The 22,059-nt window shown below is 38.8% G+C and overlaps 1 protein-coding gene across 6 annotated transcripts in view; it reads left to right on the plus strand.

Annotated features, from left to right (window-relative positions):
- LOC127998920 (multiple C2 and transmembrane domain-containing protein 1) overlaps positions 1–22,059 on the plus strand; it is a 128,278-nt gene that overhangs the window by 92,349 nt on the left and 13,870 nt on the right. For 4 of the 6 annotated variants that reach the window (XM_052592147.1, XM_052592146.1, XM_052592150.1 and 1 more), the window contains 2 exons: positions 7,795–7,851; positions 16,070–16,171. In XM_052592147.1, the coding sequence (XP_052448107.1) occupies positions 7,795–7,851; positions 16,070–16,171 (159 nt within the window). The remainder of the gene's footprint in view (positions 1–7,794; positions 7,852–16,069; positions 16,172–22,059) is intronic. The other 2 variants (XM_052592149.1, XM_052592148.1) reach the window with 1 other exon arrangement.

Consider the following 22,059-nt stretch of genomic DNA (forward strand, 5'->3'; position numbering starts at 1 on the left):
ACATTAACCACCGCCACTTAGGGTTGTGAGATATACTTACTCTATTATAATAATAATTCAGCATACATAGGTTCTTGTAGTATTGCAGCCCCTTTCTTCTCATATAATAAAGTAATTTCAGGTAAAAACTATATTTCATGGCCTTTATTATTATTATTTTTTGTAAGAAGCTGTCATTATCACTGAATAATAGCTGGTTATTATTGCAAATCAACCTTCTTCAGACTTACCGTATATTGTCTCTTGTTTGTTGTACCCCTGATGTCCACAGCCCAGTGTGTTGTGGGGAAACAGGAAGCCACTTTCAGCTGTCACATTTCTTGAAGGGACTTGTTACCTCTAGATGTGACATGTCTGCTCAACTCTTAACCTGTAGATAGCTGACCCCTGACTCTCGTATTCTTTTGCTGTTCTCCGCCTGCCACCCTTCCACCGGATACCTGACCTCGCTGTCATGGCCTGTTATTGTTAAAGATCCTTTTTACCATCTGGAATAACTGTGCACTAAACATTAGACTACACTTCCAAACCGTTGTTTTAAATCAACAGAATGGCGGAAGCTTAGCTAGCTGGGTTGCCACATAGTGCCAAGGTATTGGTTTTTGTGTCAGAATGAATAGACGATGGAAAAATAAACACTGGTTTAGATGCAAGACAAAGGGATGTGACTTGCGAACTATGCCTGTCGATCATCAGCAGATGATGGAAAGCTACGATTTCTTGGTTTCCTCTCTAAACAAAGAACACTGCCTTCACTGCTTCCAGAAGAGCCCCCTACTGGTAGGGAGTGTAAGTGCACCAATTTTAACCTGAAGGTAAGGGAGCACCGACACAGCTAACAGAGCCGTTCTGACAGCAGCTGTCAGTGGCTTGCTCACCTCCTGCAGAGAGGCAGTGCTCACCACCCTAACACCACCCCTCACCTACTTTTATTTGGAGACCTGGAAGTGTTCAGGTGGGCTTCAGTGTGGCTGCTCAGGCTCAGTCAAGCTCATGGCTGGCCCTAGAAGACAATGGCTGCTGAATTCACTGGCCTGGAAAACAGTTTTACCAGATGTTATGAAGGTGTTAATTACAGCACATTCTGTCAGAGTTGGAGCAACACAGTGACGTCTCTTTCACCAGCTCAAGCACAATTAGGCATTCGAGGTTCTTTCTCTGCAACCTTGTCAGTTGTGGGAGAGAGGGTCTTAATTGTCAGGGTTACTCTCACTGTGTCCTCTAGCAGCTCGCAGTTTCTCCATTTTCCATATTTCAAAAGGTTAATAATTTTTTCACAGCGTGTTTTTTTATTTATTTATTTTTTTGTGTGTGAACATTACTCTAGTTCATATTTGGGCTTAAGCTTTTAAGCAAAATTAGTGGTTCTCCAAGTAGGCCCCCAATGTGCAACATAAGATATTTCCCCTGATATTTTTGGTGTAATGCTGATATCATTGAAAACTAATTAAATTAAGTGGTGGGCAGAGCGAGGCTTCCTGAAACACTGAAGCAAATGTGCTGAGGCTTTTAAACATTCGACATCCATTTCTACGGGTGTGTTGCTCTGAAACAGCTTTAGCAATTATTCAGTTAAGCAAATTGACAAGTTATAACCTATATGTTGTGCTCATCATTCCATGTTGGGGGAGTGGTTAGTGTAGTCAGCTGACATGTCAGGACCTGTCACTTTAGGTTTGAATACCAGGTGAAGCATGTATATAAATATTTGAAATTTGTGTTTTTATTGTTCGGTTCTTGTAATATCTCTGACAACTGAATTTGTTATTTCAGTTATGGAAAATTAATAAAAGACATCAAGCCACAATTGGCATTTTTTACATATGAAGATTTTTATTTAAATATATTAATTGTTCTGCTGCATTAACTCCACTTATACTTTGTGGGTGTTAGGTTAAGACTACAGTAGTCTAGGTTAAAGGGTTAGTTCACCCAATAATCAAAATTATGTCATTAATAACTCGCCCTCATGCCGTTCCAAACCCATAAGACCTCCGTTCATCTTCGGGACAAAGATATCAAAAACTATGACTTTATTCAGCATTGTCTTCTTTTCCGGTCTGTTGTGAGTGTGTTCACAGCAGTGTAGTGATATCCGGGTTCGTGAATGAATCACTTGATGTAACCGGATCTTCTTGAACCAGTTCACCAAATCGAACTGAATCGTTTGAAACCGTTCACGTCTCCAATAAGCATTAATCCACATATGACTTAAGCTGTGAACTTTTTTAATGTGGCTGACACTCCCTCTGAGTTAAAACAAACCAATATCCCGGAGTAATGCATGTACTCAAACAGTACACTGACTGAACTGCTGTGAAGAGAGAACTGAAGAGGAACACCGAGCTGAGCCAGATAACGAACTATCATTCTTGAGTCAAAATCCGGTTGCATCGGTTGTGGGATCACCAGTAGTGATGGAAAGTTCGGTTGAAGAAAACGATTTACTTAATGACGTCATAGGCGATGATTGCCCTTGATTCAAGCCTTCGGTTTACCCGCGCTCATAACATTAGCACAGAATCAGTTCAGAATCAATCACCAAAAGAATCAGTTCGGTTCTGACATGCTGTGTGTCATTCTGCTTCACGCTGAATCACTGTTATCATCAGCTCCAAGAGCTCGGACACGTCCAACACAAACGGTTCTTGACTCGAGAGTGAGTCAATCATTTGTTCGTTATCTGGTTCGGCTTGGTGTTCATCTTCAGTTCTCTCTTCATATAAAATACTTATCCCAGTTGCATAGTCTAAATTGCGAATTGCATGAACTAAAAAGTTGACATAATGCACTTTCTGTAATTCTTTTGCACTACTTCAGTTACATATGGGCCTACATGTGTTCATTTAATAAAAAGCGATAAGTGATCACTTGGTATAGATTTTTTTTTTTAACTGCTTAAATTAGCTGTTTAATCTAAATTGTATATATGGGCCAGCCCTAATGAAATGCGTGTTTCGAATCACACTTCGGAGCAGTGGTTTGAAACATCTGTGCTTCAGGATCTCGACACCGCGTCGAAACGTGAGTTTTGCATCAGTCATCTCTAACTAAATTCATTTATCAAAAATTGCTTTGTTATTCTATAAGATACTGATTCTGTATGTTAAGACATAGTTATTGATGGGAAAAGTCAGTTAAAATATCAACATGTAACTCAAGTTTATGAAATATGCTTTAAATGATATGTGTTTTGCCGTAGAGAGGTGTGATATTTTTTCATTGTGATTGGACTTAAGATTTTTACTTGGCAGATGATAAAATGTTTGTAGACAACCACCTATCAACCATGGTGAACAGCATAGTAACCACCTGATTGTAACATCTGACAGTAAAGGATATAATAAAGAAATACATCCCTCATTTAAAGACACAATGTAATTTTTATTTCTTTTCTACGTAGGGATGTACATCTGAGTTAAATGGATTATTGGAAAATAATATATCACTAGAGAGCATATATCACTAGAGAGAAGTCTGATGTTTGACCAGAAGATCCAGTTATGTGGAAATGACTTTTCAACAAGCGCGAACTGCTGTATTTTTTAGAGAGATCCATCATGTAAACGTCTGGCTCAACTAATGCCATGATTGGAGGTTGGGATTGCTTGTTTTCTGAATGAGACAGGCCAATAAATATGTTTGGGAGAGCAGTTTGTAAATAGTTATTTTTGAAATTTCATTTGATGCTGCCAGTGGTGAATAAATTACCCTTCACCTTTGGTTTTATCTTTTTGTAAATATAAAGAGTGACAAGATCAAACCTATAGCTGTTTGTTCTTAGTCTGTTTGTTTATTTCTTGACTACTAACAGTATTTAATAGCAGAGTTTTGCATAGCACAGAAAGCAAGTTAGCAAATAAACCTTTTGTTTTGTCTGGTGTGAGTAGTGTTTTGTCTTTTTCTTCCGGTGTGTGTAATTTGAAAAACAAAATGCCTGGATGGAGCTTCATGAATAAAGGATACGCTTGTGGAGGGAAACGGAGGCCTGTCAAGCCCACCTCCACTGTCAATCACGAAATGACAACATAAAGAGAACCAGAGCGAGAGTCTGTCTGCCAGCCATGCTCCTAGAGGTGCTTCATGGAAGAGCTTGTCTTACTCTCAGGCTGATGTTTCAGCTGCAGGCTCAACAGGGACAACAAAAAAGCAAGAAGTGTGATGGCAGGGCCGGGAGAGGATGGGGAAGAGTGAGAAGAAGAGTCGAGAGGTGCTCTAGGCCTTTAATCCACCTCAGTGGTACCACCTCTTCCAGCGCTGTGCCCCCTTTAGCAAGACAGCGCTTCACCCGCGCCTGGCAGACACGTCTCAGCTTCTCCGTGCCAGCCCCTGACAGGAGACAAAATCAAAAGGTCACGTCACTTTGAACTGGCAGCGTTTGTTGCCCTGCTGATTTCCCCTGTGCTGCCACGGCTTGCAGGCGAGGCGGGGAGCAACTTTGGCAGCTCCTGAACTTCGTCTTTGTGAACTTTTGTACCCGTGATTTTGCTAACAACACTGCAGCGCTGTGTGATTTTTGTCACAGCTGCTGCTGCCATTGTTGACACAGGCTTGTCTCTGGAAGCTGAGGTTTTATTTACAGAACAGAAAGCCAGAGTGCTTTTCTGGGTCCTGTGGGTTCAGGGCTGCTGCGGATTACAGTAGAGCTTGAGCCGTGGGACTGACAACACTTTTGACTCCCGTGGCTTCTGGATACGCACAACCCTGGCACGTCCTGTTGCCGGCCTGTGTGCCCAGTACAACTGAGCCCCAAAGAGATGTAATGACTGCTCTGTCCCTCTCCCACACATCCAAGCAATTATTCTGCCCATTGTCCTCATATTTGAATTGTGACCATTGAAACGTAATATTATGCCCAAACAAAAACGTCAGAATTTCTCTGAGCGCGAACAGTTGTACTCTTTGACTTGAGCCCCAGCAAAGGTCAGACCACAGTCAGCCAGTGCTGGCAAAATCTCAAGCCCTCCCTTTGACCAGCAGGGCTCTGACAGCCTGTGAAGAGGCTGTTTGGGCTTGATGTGCTCCGGCGAGAGCCCTTATCAGTCTTCCAGGCCTGGGCTCTCCCGGGCCTCTGGTCCACATGCGGCATACAAAGCAGGGCCAGCCCCTGAGCAGCTGGAGACGGTAGAGATTTCTTACATTTCAAAGAAGAACTGGAGGAGGGGAGAGCTCAAGAGCTGAGAGGCAGGGAAAAAAATGAAAGTGCATATCTTCGTGTTGGATGGGTTGTCTAGCTAGGGCGTCTATTCCCAGCGCACCTGTCACAGGGAAGGTTAGAATTAAAAGCTCAGATAGCAGGGTTCTTCCTCCACTGATGGCAGAAGGCAAGAGAAAGTGCATTAACTTGGCAGGATGGATGTTACAGCGTTGGTCTGGAGATGGTGCCACTGCTAACCGAAAGGCCAGACAATGGACTTAAAGTCTGGGTGTGATGCTATTTTAGTGTGAATTTCTGTCTGCAAGTGAGACATACTGACTGCCAAACTTTCCAGTTGATGCTACCATTGGTTTTCTTGAAGTTAAACTTCCTTCAAGTTCCTTTACCCAGCGTATGACCCCTGGCTAACCCAGTGCCAGATCAGCATCGCTCTTCTAGTCGATCCGTTTGCTATTAGGCTAGTGAAAAACACCATCCCTAGTCTCCTCACAACACTGCGTGTATCTATCCTGAACCCACCTTTTGTTTCTGCCGCAGGCTGCATTTACATAAGAAGCTTACAGCAGCCATACACGCTCTCTTTTAGACAAAACAAAGGAACAAAAGCTATTGTTTGCTAAGTAACAATTTTTGGATGTCACAAAAAACTGATGAAATGCATGGAGCCAGAAAAAAAACATCAAAAAGAAGATGTATTCCTCCCCTTATAGCTTTCTGGTGTTTTCAGATGCCCGAGCTGTCCTATGTAAATAGCACACACATGACCTTGAAGCTTTGATGAGGGATTGACAGGAGGAACTACAAGAAAATAAATAATGATCAGTTTTTTTTTGTCTTCCGGCAACAAACACAGACATGTGATACACGCTCTTCTGGGCTCCCGTAAGCCACTGACACCAAATATAAAGCTTTCAGTTGACTGAGATAAACTCTTTGTGAGCCAACATATTGTCTGATTATTTTGGTGTCTACAGTTCTGATTAACAAGCCAATAATATAGGAAGGATTTTTTTTCTGTCTGTGAGAGTGAAACACAAAAAACTCTGTAAAAAACTCTTTCTGTGGGTGCAATTTCCCAAGAACAAATGAAAGGTGGTGTGAATATTATTTCACTATTTGGTTTAATTTCACCCCTTTCAGACCTGCAAGAATGTAAACAGTGATTGTCTGTATAAAACCCACGGCTATGATGTTGTGTGTCATTGTGGGGAAGTCGTGGCCTAATGGTTAGAGCGTCGGACTCCCAATCGAAGGGTTGTGGGTTCTAGTCTCGGGCCGGACGGAAATGTGGGTGGGGGGAGTGCATGTACAGTGCTCTCTCCACCTTCAATACCACGACTTGGGTGCCCTTGAGCAAGGCATCGAACCCCCAACTGCTCCCTGGGCGCCGCAGCATAAATGGCTGCCCACTGCTCCGGGTGTGCTCACAGTGTGTGTGTGTTCACTGCTCTGTGTGTGTGCATTTCGGATGGGTTAAATGCAGAGCACAAATTCTGAGTATGGGTCACCATACTTGGCTGAATGTCACTTTCACTTCATTGTTGCTAAGGCTAAGTGGTTATGAGCATGTTGCTACTACGATTTCTTGAGTGGTTTATGAAGTGGTTGCTTATTAGTCGAAATTGAAAGAGCTCATCTCTAAGTCTCTGTGATATTCTGGTCTGTAGATACAGTATGGCTGGGTATAATAATAATTAATAATATTGTACATATTTTTAAATACATATAAATAAAATATTTATAGTATAAAATACTATTTGAGAACTATGCTAGGTAAAAAAAAAAGTATTGATTCTTCTGACAATTAAAAAACAACAACAACTCATTATAGTAATTAGTAATAGCCCGCAATTTTTTAGGACTGCTAAAAGAAATACATATTTAACGGTAACACTTTAGTATAGGGTCCAATTCACACTAATCAGTATTTGCTTATTAGCATGTCATATTGGTCATTTATTAGTGCTTATAAAGGACATATAATGCATGTAATCCATAATTCTACCCAATACCCTAAACTTAACTACTACCTTATAAACTATTAATAAGCAGCAAATCAGGAGTTAATTGAGGCAAAAGTCATAGTTAATAGTAATAGAATTGGACCATAAAATAAAGTGTGACCAATTTAACTAATCATTTGTTGATTCCTTGCCATTTATCTTTCACTCAATATTCTCAGCATGTCTTTTTTCTTCATTGTTGCTGGTCTGTGTTCACATGTTCTTCTGGAAGAATCAAGTAGCCAGCAGCATTTCTCCAGGTCATGGGCATACGACTCTTTGTGTGCTTGAGTTAAGTATGGAAACCTGAAGGGGTTTTAAAGGGACCATTGTTGGCCTGGCTCTGGTCCACTGAAGCACATAGTTAACGCTCTATGTCATCAGCCTCCCTTCACCAAAGGCTCTATTGAGGTTTTAACCTTATGGACAAGAGGACACAACTGATGACTTTAGAGACTGAGGTCAGACTAGGAGGGTTTGCTTTCTATCCGAGGACTATGTGCTATCATTTGTTTTCACTTTGAAGATGTGGAGAAGTTCTGAAGTGTACATGTGAAATTGATTTTCTCTTTGTTTTTTTTCCTTTTCTTTTTTCCTGCTCTCTTTTGTTCTGCTCTTCACAATGCACATCAGCAAGCTGTGGAGGATTTGCTGGAGGACGAGGAGGAAGACTTTGACAGAGATGACAAGGTAATTATCGGTGACACTCACAAACATGTATTCTAACACAGATGTATATTTAATGCTGTTCTCTAGAGTGAAATGTAATGAAATTGTAGTAGTTATTATGTTTGACCCTAACTCAAATACCAGTAGGTCATTGCTTTCTTGTGTATTTAATGCTTTCAGCTGCTCTTCATAGAGTCAAGGTCCAAAGCTATGTAGTCTGTCAGAGCTGCAAGCACCTGAAGTCTACAGAGTTGAAGTACATGTTTCCTTTCTACCCAGAATAAGGGGGAACCACATAGGCATAAATAAACTTGGCTTCAGATACTGTGTGTTGAGCTTCTAATATTTCTCAAGCCCTTTTAAGTGCAATTAATAGAATTCAAATGACCCCAGGCCAAATGCCCCTGCTGCATGCACGAGGAAGCATTTGAATAGTTCTGAACAGGCAGATTCATGTTATTGCCCACCAAAATACCAGCACTTATGTACACTGTTAAAAATCGCTGTAAAAAAACGGCCAAATTTCGACAGTAACATACTGTTTTTCAGTAAAACAGTGCATTCTGGGTAATATTCATCGTTTTCGAGAAGGTAGCCTGCTGCTATATATCGTAAATTAACAACGTTCAAAGTCGACACTCAGCGGCTGTGTTTCAAATCACACCCTACACCCTCATTCACTATTCCACATGAGTTTACTAATATAGTCCACCTAACAGAGAGAATGAAAACTAATTAGTGAATTCAGACAATGATCAACAGCTGCTGTTAACGAGTAGAATCACTGAAGAAAAAAGAAACAAGACAAACACAAGAAATACAACTGACTTCAGCCACAGCTTTAGATGAAATCAACTGAAGATTTAAACAATCAACAAACAGCTTTATCAACTTCACTCATTACTAACCAGACTGACTTTATTTCTATCAGATCAGAGAACAGAGATCAAAAAATCTTATTGAGAATTACAGAGATTTAGATGATAATGTTACTGTTTCGTCTGACGTCACCATTGTGGAGATCAGTGTTTGCTTTAGTTGGGCTCCTGACCCTTGACTTTCGTACTTCAACTTTTGTTTCATTGTTATATTTGTATCTTTATGATACATCTGTTACAGCATTATTAATCTTCATGGTCAAGTGACTATGACGGTTTCTGTCAAGCATGATCTACTAGACTGACTTGTTGCTATAATAGTCAATTCATAATTTGGTGTTGAAATATATGAGTGAATAACACTTTTTTTTGTTTGTTTCTTCAATTTTATAAGATTGAACGGTAATGTGATTATCTGGATATGGATTTAATGAAATTTTGAGCTTTAAATATTTTGGGCAGCAGTCCTCACAACACTAAAAGAGAGACATCAACAATCAGCATATTAATCTCAACAATGGTGACAATCAAAAGGTTTATGATGCAATGCATGCTGGGTACCAGCACAGGATAAAACTCATCCATGACTCCCAGCATGCATTGGGGCATGAATAAATTATGCCCCTGAATTGTTCACTTATTTTCTTGAATTCTTATGTGCTTATAATTTTGCATTTGTTTTAAGTTTTAGTAGCATGTGTTGTGATGTTCAGAACTGATCTGTTCATTTATTTTGTGGATTGTCACCATTGTTGTGATTCATACGCTGATTCTTGATGTTTCTGTCTAAATTTCAGCAAAGATTTTTTTTTTTTTTTTATTATGAGTGAAATTTTCTTAACAGTCTTTTATAACTTATGGCTCAGAAGTGTTCATTCTTATGCTGTAATATCAATATTCAATAAGAAAAGAGACGCGGGATTAGATCAGAAATAATAGTGTTTGTTCTTGTCAATATATAAACAACAATATCAGATTTTTTTTCTTCTGTGTACTTTTGTTTTGCTATAACAAGTTCCAAAGACGCATTGTTACAGCATGTTAAAAAAAACCTTAGTTGTTGAAAAGTCATGTTCAAGAGCCCAACTAAAGTAAACACTGATCTCCATCATGGTAGTGAAAAAAACATCTAAACCTATTTAACTCTCCATAAGTTCTTCTGTAGACATCTGACAGAAATAAAGTCAGTCTGGTTAGTAATGTGAATCTGGTGAAGCTGTTTTAATAGTTGTTTAATCAGATCTTGAGAGATTTGATGTATTCTTTTATTCAGTTGATTTCATCTAAGGCTGTGGCTGAAGTCATTTGTAGATCTTGTGTTTCTCTTTCCTTCAGTGATTCTGCAGGTGTTTATACTAATGCTCAATCATCAATTAATCACCGAATTATCTCATTAACTTCACTGATTCAGTGTTACTCTAACACTCTGTAGTGTGCACACATTATAAGTGTTTATTTAAAACTGAGGATTTTCTTGTGGGGTTTAAAGTGTTAAAGATTTAAGATGAAGAAAAAACAGCATGAAACATAATTTAACAGTAATAAACTGTAATTAATTTACAGGAAACAAACTGTAGAAAAACAGTTATTTACTGGCGCCCCTGCTGCCAGTAAAAAACTGTTTTTCAACTGTTTCTTGCCGTAAATTAATGGTTGCCAGCAAAAAAAGTGTTTTTCTACAGTTTGTTGCCGTTAAGTCAAGGAAAAACAGTAATATACTGTAAAATGTAAACGTCAGATTTACCAAATGAAAAAAAATTAATTTAACTAAAATATTTGTGAACATCCATAGAAAAAAAACTAGGCAAAGTCATACACTGATAATGAGAGTAAATACTGAACTTGACTGTATTAATGTGTGTTTGCACAAGAGAAATAGTTTAGTTTAATGTAGTTTTGTTGTTCACCATTGTGCTGGAGAGTAGAGCCTTTGCTTCAGTCAATGATGAGCCACAATTTCTGATTTTCTGCTGCTTTATATAAAGGCAGTAAATGTGGAGTCGCTGATACAGTGATGATCTCTGCGTTAAGTACTTCAGCATATACATGTGTGGTATAGCTGACAATGAGCTGCAGTGATTTGAGTAAAAGTCATGTATTTAGTTACTTTATTACTGCACATTAAGTGTTTGCATCGTTATATTAAGAAATATTCCTTCTCAGTGGACTCAAATGAAATAAGTTCATAGTGCTAACATCGTAGGAATGCTAGTTTTAAAAACTCGAACTGTTTGAAGCAGTGGGAGTGGAGTTAATTTCCATGGTAGAATTTACGGTAAAATACTGTTAAAAAATAAGAGTGGTAAATTAATGGTTAAGAGCTGTAAATTAACAGTACTTTACTGGCGCCCCTGCTGCCAGAAAATTACTGTTATTTAACGACAATTTTTTTTACAGTGTACTTTGTCTGGAAATTGGTCAACAAGAACATCAGAAAGCACATTTTTGAGCAGTGCAGAGTTAATATGAAAACATAACCTTTGACATCTTACTTAAATGTCCCCGTAGTGTACTTTTAAAGAGCATTGAGTATACATACTGTGTGTGTACATAGATGGTCTTAGATTGAATGAACTGAATATATGTAATAATGTTATTATGCTGCCAGATTAGCTTCTGTTGTGAGGTTGGATGGTTGGACTTTGGCTTCTTTGTTTTAGGATTTTCTTCTCTGATGTCCTGCCTCTGTCTTTTCTCCTTCTCTTTTTCCATTTGCATAGTCTTAGTTTGCATAGGCTTCCATAGTTTTTTTTTTTTTTTTTTTCATAACTGATTAGAATTATTACATAGTTTATGACAGAGTTTGCATCAATGTTGCGGAGGCTATTTTGAATTATTAGACTAGCGTGGGAAAACTACAGGTAGGTCAAAAAGTTCAAGTATGATAAATGTACTAAAAGTGTAGTCAATGTAAATGTATATATATTTTTAGAAACACAAGAAGTTACACAAAATAATTTAAAATATTTATTATTAAATGTCTACGAATTAAGAATTTAGTTGTACCATAGTCAAAATCTGATTGTGTTATTCTCAATATTATACATAGTTTGTTAATGGGACGTTTAGTACACAGTTGTTTTTTTCAGCAGTTTTCACGTATTGTTTTTTGCTTTTGAACAATATGTGTATGATTTGTTGGATTATACATTTTTTTGGAGCACAAACTAATTGGAACGACAGAATTAAATTTAAATCAATTGCAATATGTATTAATTAAACTAGAAAACACACAAATAAATTAAAAGTTAAAATGTAGTGGTGAACCGAAGCATTTCAGTAAATATTTATCTCAAAACAGTGAATCAGTTATTGATAAATTAAGTTTTTATTTGTAACAATTTACTTGTCAGATATTATGTATTTTGAACTGTTTCATTAAATTAAATCAGAATTAACAATGCTATATATGACAGAGGCTTCACAAAAGCAATGTGATGAAAAATACCACAATGCCGAAATTTGTCAGGATTCAATTTATAAAATAATAATTATAAAATAATTAGAGTTAGAAAAAAATATGAGAAAGAATAAGAATGGCATAGCTGAAATGCATACTTTCAGTTCCTCCTCAATAGTTTGCATTTCTCCTCACACTCTCATTACCTCTTCTGTTGGGTCAAAAAGTAAAATATCAGGGAAGGCCCACTTTTACTGGATGAAGTTAGAAAAAATTGATTTCATTTTAATTGAACCTGAAGCATATGTTTCAAGTATGTGCAATATATCCCAGATGTTTAGGCCAGGCTTAGCTCTTCTTTAGTCTCCACTAGAAAGCTATAAGCTGGATAACCTTTGCTCCTGGGACTAAATGGAGTATTACATGGCAGGCACCTGTTTTGCATTGGACTGGGGACCTCTTGCAGGCGTAGTATGAGCCAAGACACGTGTTCTTACTTAGCAAACTGTTTTGCGATAGTTAAAAGTGTCTTTCTTCAGACTCACAGCAGATATAAGTCAATTATTCTTAATCAAAGTCCAAAGTCAAGGCTAATTGATGGAGACGGCTCAGTTGTTTTGCCCAAGTAGGCAATTGGTTCCAAAACATGAAACAGAGGGAGAAAAAGAGACGAAGATCAGGTGAAAGCAAAGTCAGTGCAAGTGACACTGTAAAAGTGTTTTAAAACAGGGATTTTTGCACCTGTTATATACATAGTTGAAGAAGCTGCTTTGAAACTCATCATTAATATAATTTTTTATGGAACTAACAAAAGCTAATTGCTTTGAAATTGTTTTGTCATTTTATTTAATAATTTACAAAATAAAAATGAAAATCAACACTTTTTCCACTAAATTAACTTTAGCAATTAACAACGCCTCAAATGTTAAGAGTGTTGAAAAGTGGAATGCCTCTAGCACAGCCACGACCTCTTCAATATCTCAGCTTCTTAAAAGTGCAATAATTCAAGCTAGCAGGTCTTCAGCATGAGTTTGGGAATGGTTTCGGGAAAGGAACAATCTCCTGTTGCTGTAAAAAAAGAAAAATAATTTCTTAGTAAGAGCAAGTTATTACATTAGATGATAGATTCTAAAGACATGCAGTTCTTTTTATAAAGTACACCAATATATTATAGTCTGGCAAGCTAGAGTTTCAAAGTACCTTTTCCAACACTTTTTTCAGACAATGGATTTTAGGGTTTAACAAAATTTGGATGGCCTTGTATGCAAAAGCATGCTGAGTACATCAACTGTGTGAGCCATATGCTTGCCACACACATTTCCAGGCAAGTGCCAGTGTGTGTGCAGGTAAATGTGTACATGTGTGTGTTTACAGTGCTGAATAGCTCTCTGGAGTGCTCAGCGACTCCACCAAATTCATCAGCAACCCCGGCGATAACAGCCAAAATATTTTAACACCTGCTCCGCCAAACACATGTAAACACACAGGCAGAATGGCAGGTAATTATCCAGGTGATAATGAATGTGCCTCACATTGTTAAACCTCTCTCAGATATGCTAGTGCGGAATGAACTATTTGCATCTGGCTTGCTTTGATAATGCACTATAACGCTCCGCTTGTGCCACAGCTGTCTCACACTTGTGTGCACCCACTTTCCCAAAGAAAGTTTGCTAAGGTTTTGTATTTTCATTACCGCTCTTTTTTAAATGCAGTTTTTCCTCACCTGTCATAAAACAGATGCTGGAGGACCTAGTCTTTCTTGCTCTAATAATATTTTGAGATGAACTGTGGTGTTATTTTTAGTGGAATAATTAACTTTTTGTCATTTACAAACCTGCAGGACTTCCTTTCTTCTGTGCTACCCAAAAGGAGAAATTTTGAACAATATGCTGTTCAGTCTTTCTATACAATGGATTTTTAGTTTTAAAATTATGCCTAAGCACCATAAAAGGGAGAAGTAGGGGAAAGTTTGGCCTAATGGTTAGAGCGTTGGACTTGTGATCAAAGGTTGCGGGTTCGAGTCTTGTAATTGGGGGGAATGAATGTACAGCACTCTCTTCCACCAAAAGAGAGATTCATCCACAAATCAGACAGTGCTTTTAGGAATTTCAGTGACAACATATATTTCAATATGTTTCATTTACAAGCACATTATATGACTTCAAAAGATTTGAGGTGCTGTTTTTTTAAATTAAAGGCTCTAGTTAGCATTAATTTTAGCTGCATGGAAAAGAGCAGCCTGGACATTTTCACAAAACATTTTGTTTTGTCTTCCATAGAAGAAAAGAATGACATGATAATAAATTCGTTATTTTTCTTATTTATTTTTTAATGTTTATTTTTAATATTTAAATTTTCTGCAACAAGCACAACAGTGTCACAATCATTTTCGTTTATTTTTTTGTTTTTGTTTTGTGCACATTGATGGTGGAGCTATTTTGGTGACGTCATTAGAACCAGTGTTGTGTGGACATGTGTCCGGAGTGGAATACAGAGGGATAATCAATGCTAGTGCTCCGTCTGAAAAGCAGCAAGTAGCACCAGTGTCTCCAGGGAGCGGAAGAGAGAGGGTGAAAGAGTGCTGAGATTAGGAGTATACGCATGGCTGGGCACTGGAGTAATGGTCCTACACATACACACACACAGCCTGAGGAGGAGCTGCCCCAGATAAGATACACACTGCAATCATGTCATGCTCACAGGCTTACCACATCTCACGCACACCTCCTTACATGCCCACCAGCTGTTAGGAAGTGTTTGTGATTGTGCTGTCTGCTCGACTGGGTATTAAAGATGGCATGTAACCGAATGCTGTACTGTACGTCTTACAAATAAACAATATGAATGTGAAGCTAAACAGTGACAAAAAAGAGAAAAAACAAGATATTGTTTGTTGTCAAAGACTAGTCGGATTTTGTGAAGGGCTCAATTTTGTCAATTAATTCAAGCTAAATGTAGCTTTTAGGCTGAATAAAGTACACAAATATGCAAATGCAGGCACTTGGCTGACACTGTCAAGCACTGTGAAGTTAACTGTAAATGTCTGTGGCATAGGATGAGTGTTATGTGATAATAATTCAGGTAGCTAACTATAAACATGTCAACAGTTAAAGAGTATGCGTATTACCGTTCAGAAATTATTATTTATTTTAATGTGTCTTTAAAGACTATTTTGCTCAACAAGGCTGCTTTTGTTTGATAAAAAAATGCAGTGAAAACAGTAAAAAAAGAAGAAGGGAGAAACATAAACTAACCTCTCTGCACTGTGAAATGCTGACAATCTGATCCCGGTTTGTGCACATTAATGTCCGCTAGAATCTAGCATTACAAGTGAGCCTTATCTGTAGATAACACACGTAGGGTTTAACCCAGCCGAGCAGAGGCAGGGGGTTGATCTGGGCGATAGTTACATGGCAGTATGTAATTGGACTAAAGAGTGTGCTAGGGATTATTTTTATTACTTTGAAAAACTGTGACTGAAAACTTGTTCTGGGGCTATTGAGCTTGTGATATGTGATACTTATCCTCAGGTAATGTGGCTTTGTTCAGTGCTAAGGAGAATACAGAGAGAATGTTTGTGCTTCTCTTGCTCCTTTTCTTCTCAGCGCCTCTAAAAGATGAAAAGCTTCATGGTGTAATAGATGCCTTTGACTTTTTTTCTTGGCTTTTTTCCCTTTTCTTTTTATTTAGGGGAGAGATGCTCCTAGGAAATGCATTTTAATCATGTTTGGCTAATAAAGAGAGATTAGAAAATCCTTCATACACACTCAGGGCATTGTCTTGTTGTGTAAAATAGCTTCATTGTTTGATTTCTCTGTTTTGCCTTTATATCAAGTGGATTTTTTCTCTCTCTCTCAAGGGTCCTAAGCCATCTTAGTAGCCACCAATGTTTTTTTTTTGTCTAACTATTTTCCTTTTGTAACCCTGCTTTAAAAGATCTCAATTTATTTTGGTTCACAAGGTGCCGGGCTCAGTGCCCTCCCAGGATGGCCGGCTGCCGGAAAGCCATATCCTTGCGGATATTTTGGCTTCCTGGCACTTTGAGTGGATACGCGTGATGGTGGTAAGTGTGGTCCGTATGTCCCCCGTGTCTCACTTCTATGGCTCATCGTCTGTCACGCCAAGCAGGGTTGTGTGTCGCTCCCTTTCACCTCTCACTTTGTTCTCAGTTATCACTTTACCTTCTTTATCTTGAAGAAATCGCCTGTTGATCTGTGCTTTGTTATTTGCTTGACTCTGCAGTAAATGAAATCTTCCTACACTTCATAAAATGGGTTGTTTGGTGGATGCTAATGCTAGGTCATCTAAATACAGCAAGATACTTGTTAGAAAGTAGTTGTGAAAGTAGTCTTTTGGGGCTGTTGTTGTTTTTTTTTTCCCGTAATGTTTTGGCCTTTAACATAGCGGTGTGCTTTACTAACCATGTGTCTACAAGCATTCAAGGTGCTTTGGGGCTTACATGTTTGTGCTGTCACTAACCTCTTTCAAACCAGCCACAAGCCCAACATGGCTTGCTCGATGAGAAACTCACTTGTAGCTCAGCTCACGAAGAAGAAACGCCAAACCTGTGCTGTGTAAACAAGAAAAGCAGCTTCCAAGAAGAGGGTTTATGAATGAATTATGAGGATGTATTGATGTTTGTCTCTGAAGTGGAGGAATGCCATTGCCATTTATATCCTTTTGAGAAGTGCATTCCTCAAGGAAACTTTTGAAATTGAGAACGTCTGCATGCACTCACTATAGATGGCATCTCAGCACATTCATAAGTATTAGAAGTAATAACTGGGTGTCATTTTGAACTTTCTAGTGTAATGGAACACTAAATTAATGATGTAAACAGTTAAAAGCCATGGTACCGTCTAGGGATGCGTCATGATGGTTACCTAGTCCAACAACAAACTAGTAGATAAGTAAGGACCTCTAAGTTTTTTAAGAAATATGTATTAGTTTTTTTTTTTTTTTTTTTTGCAGCAATGAATTTAATTTAATTTAATTTAATTTAATTTAATTTAATTTAATTTAATTTAATTTAATTTAATTTAATTTAATTTAATTTAATTTAATTTAATTTGTATAAATGGAAAAGACCACAAGCTGGGACTCAAACTTGTGTTGCTGAAATTGCATCTGTGCTGTATGTCCATGCACAAGACCATACTATCTGACAAAGATGATATTTTAAAGATTGTTGAATCAACTTTTTAAAAATATTTTTGCCTCTAAGAAATGTGTCCGAATGCAGTAATATGAACTCAGGACAAGCTTAATTATACATCATGTTTGTTGACTATCTACTGTGTAGTCCATTTTAAAAAAATGTGTGGTTTTGCACATCCATAGTGGGTGTATTGGTTTGCCTGTGGGTGCCCAGTTTGATGATGCACCCCAGTTTGACGGGCTGATTTTTGTGAGATGGAGAGGGCAGGGGCGAATCCAGTGCAGCGGCTGGTGGAGCTAATTGTTCTCCATTCATCATCAGGTGGCATCCAGGGACCCAGAGAGGACAGGGCAAGGAGAGCAGGGGGAACTCAAGTGATCTGAGGTGGGGGGGGGGGTAGCTCCAGGGGTGAGGGGCATCATCAGAGAGGCTGGAGAACAGGGGCAACTATCAGGTTGACCTTGGGGCTGATGGAGTGCCTTGCCCGCTGGGTGTGGAGGCCTGGGGAGTAATGGCGAAGGTGAACCTGGCCCTCCAGCGGATCCATTAGAGCTTAATGCTGTTGTTTTTAGCAGGGAGCAGTGGTAAGCAGAGGTCAGACATAAAATAAAACGTATTCTCCCTGTTTACGGTGTTATTCATCTGCATGTCATGGCACAGGGACGTACCGGAAGCACAGGACAATGGGGTGCTGGTGTGGAAACAGTTACAGTACAGTGGTTTTTTTTTCACCGTAACTAAAACCTTTCTTTTGTGTCTGATCAGGGACAGCTAACATTGGAAAGGTTGAAATAGAGGTTTGCCATATATCTTGAACTTGAATGAAGAGTGCAGCATTGCTCTTTAATTGCTAATATGAAGGACATTGTTTTGCATAATCTCCACATCGATTGATTAGCTAGGTTAAACCAGCATCTTTATATTGTGTAGTCCCTGATCACGAAAACAGCTTTGATTGCATGCATTTCCAGAAGCTGGTTGATTCAAGTCTCGGTAGTTTAGCCAAGAAGCCTAAACAGAGCATTTTCAGAAGCTGTGGATTCTTATTTGATTTGATTGAATTGATTTGAATCGTCCAGTCCTGTTCCTGGAGGTCCAACATCCTTCAGCCCCAGCCTGCCCCACTGGCAACACACCTGCTTGGAAGGTTCTAGAAATCCTGAAGACCTTGATTAGCTGATTCAGGGGTGTTCATTTGGGTTGGGACTTGAACCTTGCAAAAAGATGGCCCTCCATGAGCAAGATTAGATGCCCCTGCCATAAACAGTAAGAATTTATTTTTAATTTGATTTATAAAATGCTTGAAACCTGCCTTATTAGCACCCAAACACTTAACATGCACCATTCTGAACAGAATAATGTTTAGTACCTGCTGAATAGTCACAATGACTGTAGAGCTTGGCCCAGAATACTGTCTCCAGAGGGAATACCATAGTGAGGGCGTATGGATCTCCTGAGAATAGCTCAATAGCTTTTTTGCCGCCTCTGTGGTCCCATACTGTTACGTGCCATTCAGCATCACACCTATTTTTGTAGTGTCACTAGAGGTTTGAGGGAAGGTAGAACCTAGGGATTTGGGAGGTGAGGATAGTGCCTCTGAACGACTGTCACACTCCCAGATGTTTTCACATATTTGATTTGTATGTGTGTGTGCATGTTCGAATCTGGTCTGCACCATTTCCCTGTTCCTGTTCCATTCCTCCCTTTTTTGTTACCAATGCATTTCTGTGGAACGGAAAAATATATATGAAAAATAATATCCCAAGTGTTGAATTAAACTAGATTATTTGATAGGAAAATAAAAGAGAAAGGTCCCAAACAACTCTCAGAATACTACATAAAGAGTGCATTACAAATTTCCTTGATGTTGAATTTGAGGTTGTGTCAAAAAAATGTGTTGTTGTTGTTTATATTTACTCCTTAAAAACAGTAATGTGAAGGGTTTTCCCTTTGATGTGAAATACTTTTTGGCTCCCAGTATTTGGAATGGCAGTTATTGGGATCAAGCAGGCAGTCAGGAGAGCTTCCATTTAGTCTGACACACACCTCAAATCTAATTAAACTGCAATTTTAATTAACCTCCCAAAGTGCTCAGACACGAAGACGAGGAACAATTTCATTGACAAGCCTTTCCCTGTACGTCTCTTCCCCCGTTCCATTCATTATAAATAAAGTGCTAATGAACTACTTTTGGAAAATTGATGGACGCGTCTATTTAAAGAAGTTGTTTTTTGTTTCATGTTTCACTGATAAGAGGTGGGCTCACTTCTGTCTGAAGGGACTTGCCTCAGCTTTATTTGCCATAAGAGGTGTGGAACTCTTTTCCTTGGTGACATAGCTCCCTACTTCTGCCCATCTGGGTCAGTGCGCCTTTGGCTCGAAATGAGAGAAGACAAACAAATAATGTATCCAGGGAGAGGCATGGCCCGAGTGAAATGATTTCATTTTCATCTTGATCTCTATCTTATCTGCCTCCTTTGTTCCCCTCACCTTTAGTGCTGCGTAGATCAAAGAAGCTTGTTTTCTCTCCCTCCGAACATGCCGAGAGAAGGGTGTGGGTGTGGATTATGCCCGGCTGGGGGTCTGTACTCTTACATTGGGGCTCTGGCTTTGGTGTAAATGAAGTTAGGTGCCCCTGGGACATTGTTCCCCCTCCTGCTGTCATTAACAAACAAGATATGCCCTCTATGAAGTGTCTGTCCTGTTCTGTGCCAACCTCATCAGTCTCCTGCTATGCTGGGTGCCCATTGCAAGGTAGTGAGAGCCTCCTGATGGGATGGTAAGGTGTGAATAGCCTGATGTTAGGAACTGGCTAGAACGGACTTGCCTCTGCCTTCCTGCAGCACTAGCAGCCCATAGGAGTTTGGTAATGGGGATGCGTTAGGGGGTCCCGGACAGCTGCACTCAGTCCTACACACCATTTTATGATAACACTGCTAAAGATGGAAGAGTCTGTTCATTTACTTTCCAGCCATTGATGTCACAAAGCTTATTTAACTTTCAGTGTAATTGAGGTGTTATTTAATTATTCAGGTAATCAGTTTTCACATTAAGAATGACACTTTAAAATGGAGAGCAATGCTTTAAAGAAGCTTTAAAGAATGCTTTAAAAGCCATCAGTTTGGATAATCAAACAAAATCAGGTTTACAGTAATGCAGATGGAGAACGGAATTCCAGATGGTAAAAAGCAGAATGAGAGGCTCTTTTATAAAAGCACTTTATATATATATAGAACTGCAGTTTAAGATCGATACATGTGTAATTGTTCGGTTGTGCTGAAATTGTAATGGACAGTGGCCTGCAGCAGTGCTTCTATTCAGCAGAGCAGAACACCCTTGATCGTGTGATATTGCATTATTCATACTCATATGTTGACATTCATAGAAGAGTTCAGGTTTGACTGCACTTTAAACAGAACAGATTTTTGACTAAATATCAATTTCCCTTGCCCGCTGACATCAAGTATGCCTCCCGCTGTGCCGATGTGTGTCCGCATACGTGAGGAAGAAGTCCTGAGGTAATGGAATGCCCATGTGTCGCTCCAGCGGCCCACAGCTCAGCCAGGATCCACAGCAGGCTCTTCTGCAGCAGCTTGCTCCTCGGTTTGTAGCTGTGTGTGTGTGTGAGAGAAGTGCAGAGGAGCAGTGAAAACAAGCCTCTCCTCAGGCTAGTGTTATTCCAACCTCCTGCCTTCCTCAATCCACTTTTGAAGGCAGGAAATCAGAGTTAGCTCATGGTTTGAGGGCCATGTGGTAATGGTTTAGACTGTAGAGACCCATGACCTGCACCTCCACCCTCGCTCGCTCGCTCATACACACACACAGATACCTTGTCCCTCAAAGTCTTCTTTTCTCATATAGTGTCCGATACAATGCAGAGCATGTTGGACTTTTGTTACGGTTGATAACGCAAACCAGATGGGAGTCAGGACAGGGGAGTCTTGTTAAATATTTGCTAAGAAAAATAACCCTTGGACACGGTTTAATTATATCTATTTGTCTTGTGTGGCTTTTTGGGATGGCGATGTGGTTATGCAGGCCATATTGGGCTTCATTTTTTCAAATGTGGGATCCAGTACAGAGTTTGGGAGATGGATGGGATACTCTGTGTGTATGTGTGTGTGTGTGTGTGTTGAGGGAGTACAAACAGTTGATCCGTTTTTTTCTGAGACCCATTTCAGAATTATAAGCATTTTTTTCATTTTGGGGATGATATTCAATGTACCAGTCTTGTTCATTGCTTCATCTGTGGCATTAGTTGTATAAACCCTTAAACATACATTTTCTGGAAACATTTGTTCTGTGTGTAGAAATAAGTAGTTCTCAGCCAGGGGCTTAGGGCCCACTATGTAACCCTAATACGTCTTTAGAAATATGTACATTTTATTATATTAATATTATTTAAAATCTTAAAATGTAAAGATGTACAAAATCATTTTTTGTTTATTTATTTTATTACAACAAAAGCACCAGAGGCACATATAGTGTCAGCTAAAATAAGAGGGCCTTTAAATATTGTCTTCTAATAAGAGGTGTCAAAAAGTCAAAAGTCAAAAAGATTGATAACTGCTGGTTTAAATACAATTTAAATGTCCAGTTTTTGTGAAGTTGTACCCTTATTATTTTAGTATTGTTGATATACTATTATAGTTTTTGATAATATTTTGAATTAGATTTATTTTTTATTTTTTTCATTTGAATATCCATTACAATTATATTGTAATGTGTTTTTGTCATTTTTATTAAAGTTTGTTTTAAAGTTTACATTTTATATTTTTGATTATTTATTTCTG

The sequence above is a fragment of the Carassius gibelio genome, chromosome A5 (genome assembly GCF_023724105.1).
Source record: "Carassius gibelio isolate Cgi1373 ecotype wild population from Czech Republic chromosome A5, carGib1.2-hapl.c, whole genome shotgun sequence".
Lineage (NCBI taxonomy): Eukaryota > Metazoa > Chordata > Actinopteri > Cypriniformes > Cyprinidae > Carassius > Carassius gibelio.